The sequence below is a fragment of the Lycium ferocissimum genome, chromosome 11, assembly GCF_029784015.1.
Source record: "Lycium ferocissimum isolate CSIRO_LF1 chromosome 11, AGI_CSIRO_Lferr_CH_V1, whole genome shotgun sequence".
NCBI lineage: Eukaryota > Viridiplantae > Streptophyta > Magnoliopsida > Solanales > Solanaceae > Lycium > Lycium ferocissimum.
In genome coordinates this window covers 22491930-22497214 of record NC_081352.1, presented here as the reverse complement: position 1 = coordinate 22497214, position 5285 = coordinate 22491930, and the positions used below count along the sequence as shown (strand labels likewise).

The following is a 5285-nucleotide window of genomic DNA, read 5'->3' as shown; positions in this document are numbered from 1 at the left end:
GTGGCAACTCTGGATTGGCTGCAAGAGAGGAAATCAACTTGTTTAGACTTTTTTAGACATAATAATAATGTACCTACAAAAAAAATCTAGTCATAAATAGCGGTGTTGAATTTGGACAAATGAATGAGAATGCAAAAAATTAACAAATTATCATCCACCAATGAGGAAACAGATAATGATATTTTAGGATAAGGAATTTAGTCCTTCAGAGTCATATATATAGTGCAAGACCATGAAACTCAAGCCATAAATCAAATCTTCTTTCAGTGTAGTAGCAGCATTCAAGTGTATTTATATTTGTTTCTACAATGGCTGCTGCTACAATGGCTCTTTCTTCCCCATCTTTCGCCGGAAAGGCGGTAAAACTCTCATCATCGTCCTCTGAAATCACTGGAAATGGAAAAGTCACCATGAGAAAGACTGCTACCAAGGCCAAGCCTGTCTCCTCTGGAAGCCCATGGTACGGTCCTGACCGTGTCAAGTACTTGGGCCCATTCTCTGGTGAGTCTCCAAGCTACTTGACTGGTGAGTTCCCTGGTGATTATGGGTGGGACACTGCTGGACTTTCAGCCGATCCAGAAACTTTTGCTAAGAACCGTGAGCTGGAGGTGATCCACTGCAGATGGGCCATGCTTGGAGCTCTTGGTTGTGTCTTCCCCGAGCTCTTGGCCCGTAACGGTGTCAAGTTCGGCGAGGCTGTATGGTTCAAGGCTGGATCCCAGATTTTCAGTGAGGGTGGACTTGACTACTTGGGCAACCCAAGCTTGGTCCACGCACAAAGCATCTTGGCCATTTGGGCCTGTCAAGTTGTGTTGATGGGAGCTGTCGAGGGTTACCGTGTTGCTGGTGGGCCTCTTGGTGAGGTTGTTGACCCACTTTACCCTGGTGGTAGCTTCGACCCATTGGGCCTTGCTGATGACCCAGAGGCTTTTGCTGAGCTTAAGGTGAAGGAGATCAAGAATGGTAGACTTGCTATGTTTTCCATGTTTGGATTCTTTGTTCAAGCTATCGTCACCGGAAAGGGTCCATTGGAAAACCTTGCCGACCACCTTGCTGATCCCGTTAACAACAACGCCTGGTCCTATGCCACAAACTTTGTCCCCGGAAAGTGAAGTTCATAAGAATAGAGTCTCCTCTAGTATCAGATTGGATGATGTTCTTGTAAAGCTATTGTACATTACTGCAGATTATTTAAGAATTTTGATCAATTTTCTAGCTCTCAGTTATATTTTTTGTGCTATCCATAAATTAATACAAGGTAAGAGGTGTTTAAGAGGGAAAACTGGCAATTCTGAGGTACTATATATATATATAGTACTAACAACAAAGAATTCTAAGGTACAAACAATAAGTTGCAGCACAGAGGAAAGCATATAGAAGTAACTTATATTCGTACTTTTAAGCATTAAGAGAAGTTATTACAGACAAGGTATATATTTGATTCACAGATTTTTTTTGAACTAAATACTTATTTACCTGTCCTGACAATTTGAAGGAATGAACTTGGATATGAATTCGGACTAGATATATTTGATTCACAAATTTGAGCTATATGTATTTATTTCACGCAATTTTTTTTGCCTCTATTTATCGTTTTGCTCATGTACTTCAACTATTTCATGTTTTCATTTTATTAGGTAGACTTTTTCCCCATTAGTAATTATATTATACAAACTCCTCGCAAAAGAAAACATAACGAAAGGACAAAAAAGTGAACTCAATAAGAAACTTGTGGATTTCATTGACACAATATATAGTAAAACTCCAAATTTAATTAATTGGTGCAATTACAGTAAACTCTTGGAAATTAAATATTCATGGCATGGTCTATCAATAATAAGTTGAGATAGACACACTTAAAGAAAGAAGTGCTATTATACCTAGAGCCAAAGCTAGCCTAGTCTCCATAAGATACATTTGTAACTACTTTACAGCTTCAAAAACGACCTTGTTATAATTTGAATAATACTTCTTCTCCCATTTCATCCAATTATTAAAATTATGTAATTGACCAGTTTGTGATGATGGTATGTTCATTTCTTTAATACGCATTCGTAGAACTATCATGTTTTCATCCACAATCTTACTTCCACCATAATAGCCATCTCGATTTCTGCTTGCATTAACCACTAGCCTCGCCTTTCGTTTCAGGCTAGTGGGACATGAGGGAGGATTAATGCGCAAGCACCTAGTACTAAAATTTAAAAGCTTAGAACTAGAGATCAATGAAGTTATTTCCATTCTTCCTTAATAAACAAAAAAACAAATGAATTACAAGGCAGAAATGAGTTCACAACGTTTGAATGAGCTACTCAATCGATAAAGCTAAAAGGAGAAAGGAAGATGACTCTAATTTTTGGTGGACAAGAAAAAGAATTGACAAAAATATGATTTGTAATATTACATGTGACTAAATTGGAGTTGTATTTATAGAGGGGAGTGGAGGGAAAAAGTTTCTTCTTCGGTGCAGAATTCACGTCGCTGCAACTTTGAGACGATTATTGCACGTGAGTAGTGACAGCCGCAAATTAAAAGGATATAAGCCCATTCATAGACAAAGACATCGACAAGATGAGATTTGATTCTATGTGCCACTATATAGACTAAGACATCGACAAAATGAGATTTAATTCTATGTTATTTGTCTTTTAAAATTTATAACTCTTTAAAAATTATTTTTTATACTTAATTGTTGTGCCCTACTTTTTTCTTTTAGTGTATTTAAAAGAGATTTCCACTTTTATATTTGGTAACTCTTTAATTTTAATAACTCACTTGACATTTTTTTTAACTTTTCTTCTTCTTTTTATTTACAAGGTTAAGTTCTTGAATATGCCTTTTGTTAATAAGTATGTCGGGTATCGATTTGACAGAAAGAGAACACTTTAGAAAATACGCGGAGAAGTTGTAGGCGGAAGTTGAATGAAACCAAATTTACCAGCGGTTGAAAGTAAAGAATATTTCAATAGCACATTCATGACTAAGAGAATTGATCATGGATGACACGTAAAGTATCAAAGTATACATAATAATCTTTTCAAGAGAAATAATATCATCAATTAGCCGTAAGACCATCTCAACAGTGGGTAATGAGTCTTCTTTTCATGTAGAACTTCTTCTCCAAGATTCCAACCCGAAAAAGAACAAAATGAAGATAACGTGCTTTATATGTATATAAAGACTTTAATTTGATAATTCAAAGTCTTCTTATGTGTGAATGCAACCTCAGTATTATACCGTCCACAATGTATCCTGTACAAAGTTGTTACTACTTGTTACATTATCTTACTAATATTTTGTCCTTTATAAATGGATTAAAAATTGGTATTGAAGGTCATTCACAATGCATCCTGTAGTTGTTACATTATCTTAATATTTTGTTCAGTTAATAGCTTCCACCATAATAACCATCTCGATTATTTCTTCTTGCTTTAACCACTAACCTTAACTTTCGTTTCAGGCAAGTGAGAATTGAGGGAGATCTATCCATAGGAACCTAGTTCTAAAATTTAAAAGTTTGAAACAAGAGATCGATGAAGTTATTTCCATTCCCTTATAAACAAAGAACAATTGAATTTTAAGGTACGAATGAGTTTACAACGTTTGAGTAAACTACTCGATAAAGCTAAAAGGAGAAAAGGAGACGACTCTGATTGTTTATTATTGATGGACATGGAAAAGAATTAACAATAATATGATTTGTATTATTCCAAGTGATAATTTTGGAATTGTATTTATAGACCGGGGGGTGTTGAGACGATTGCTCGTGAGTCGTGACAGCAAGGAAGCCAATTCATAGACTAAATCGACAGGACGAGATATGAATCTATATTATTAGTCTTTTAAAATTATTATATTTCTTTCTTCTTCTGTTTTTTTTTTTTTTTTTTTGGGTCAAATTGCAATAGTATATTCATGACTAAGAGAATTGATTCTGGTGGAGACATAAATTATCAAAGTATAAGAATCTATTGAAGAGAAATAATATCACTTGAGTTCTACGACCATTATCATTATATAATAAGGCCTCATTTGTTTGCACTTATCGGCGTCCGAATCAATAGCTTCCGTGGGGTCGCATTTATTTGAATTAAGATCTAAGTACTTATCGTCCGAATATGTCTTAATCATTAAGATCTTCGAACCAAGTCTTAATATCATTAAGAGGTATTTTTGTATGGAACTTTTTTATTACCAGCTCCAACCCCAACCCTCCACCTCAACCCCACCCCTACCCGCTCTCCACTCCAACCCCACCCCACCACCCACCTACCCTCCACTCCAACCCCTCACTCCCCACCACCCCCACTCCACTACCAACCCCAATCCCACCTCACACCACCCACCCCCACTCCTCACCACCTACCCCTACGCCACACCACCCACCCCCACTCCCCACTACCCCCGCTTCCCACCACCAACCCCACCCCCACTCCCCACCAACCCCACCATCAACCCCTACCCCACACCACCCATCGCCACTACCCCCATCTCCCACCACCAACCCCACCCCCACTACCTCCCACCCCTCACCCCAACCACCCACTCACCCCTCCACCCCCACTCACTACCCACCACAACTACAAAACATCTCCACCATTACTAGTGAGCATAATCGTTTCATTTTTTTTAATCAAATAATATATTTTTTAATTAAATTTGTATGTATTTTCTACTATTTAGTTACTTTTTAATTTGAAATGTATATTTATTATGTTTAAATAAATACATTATGCATATTCAAATATTGAAAAACAAACAGTTTTAATCATTCAGTGTTCAGACCTAGAGACAACATATTAATGATTCAGATGTGCATTCAGATTCAGACGTCTTAGTCTTAATCTTAATGAAAACAAATGAGGCTTAAGTTGTGTTTTATGTAGAACTTTTTCTCCAAGGCTCCAACCAAAGAAAAAAAAATGAATATCACGTGTTTTAAATGTATGTATAGACTTTAATTGGTAATTCTCTTCTTTCTGGGACATGTATGAATGCAATTTCAGCGTTATACAATCCATAGTGTATCTGTAGTTGTTACATTATCTTAAGATTTGTCCCACATATAATTGGATTAAAAGATGGTATCTAAGGTCAATCCTTGAAAAGGAGCCTTGGAGTAACTGGTAAAGTTGTTGTCATGTGACCAGGAGGTTACGGGTTCAAGCCGTGAAAATAGCCTCTTGCAGAAATGCAAGATAAGACTACCCATAGAAGGATGTTAGTGCACCGGACTGGCTTTTAGCAGTGACATCATCCAAGGTCAATCCACAATGTATCCTTTA

At 36.9% G+C, this 5285-nt stretch overlaps 1 protein-coding gene across 1 annotated transcript; it reads left to right on the top strand.

Annotated features, from left to right (window-relative positions):
* Positions 1-244: 244 nt before the first annotated feature.
* Positions 245-1208, top strand: LOC132036308 (chlorophyll a-b binding protein 40, chloroplastic). Its single transcript, XM_059426617.1, has one exon. The coding sequence runs from the start codon at positions 309-311 to the stop codon at positions 1110-1112; it is 804 nt and encodes a 267-aa protein (XP_059282600.1). The 5' UTR covers positions 245-308; the 3' UTR covers positions 1113-1208.
* Positions 1209-5285: the final 4077 nt, after the last annotated feature.

What these genes read in the sequence shown, in the direction of transcription:
- LOC132036308 (XM_059426617.1), top strand. Translation starts at nt 309, where the DNA reads ATGGCTGCTGCTACAATGGCTCTTTCTTCCCCATCTTTCGCCGGAAAG.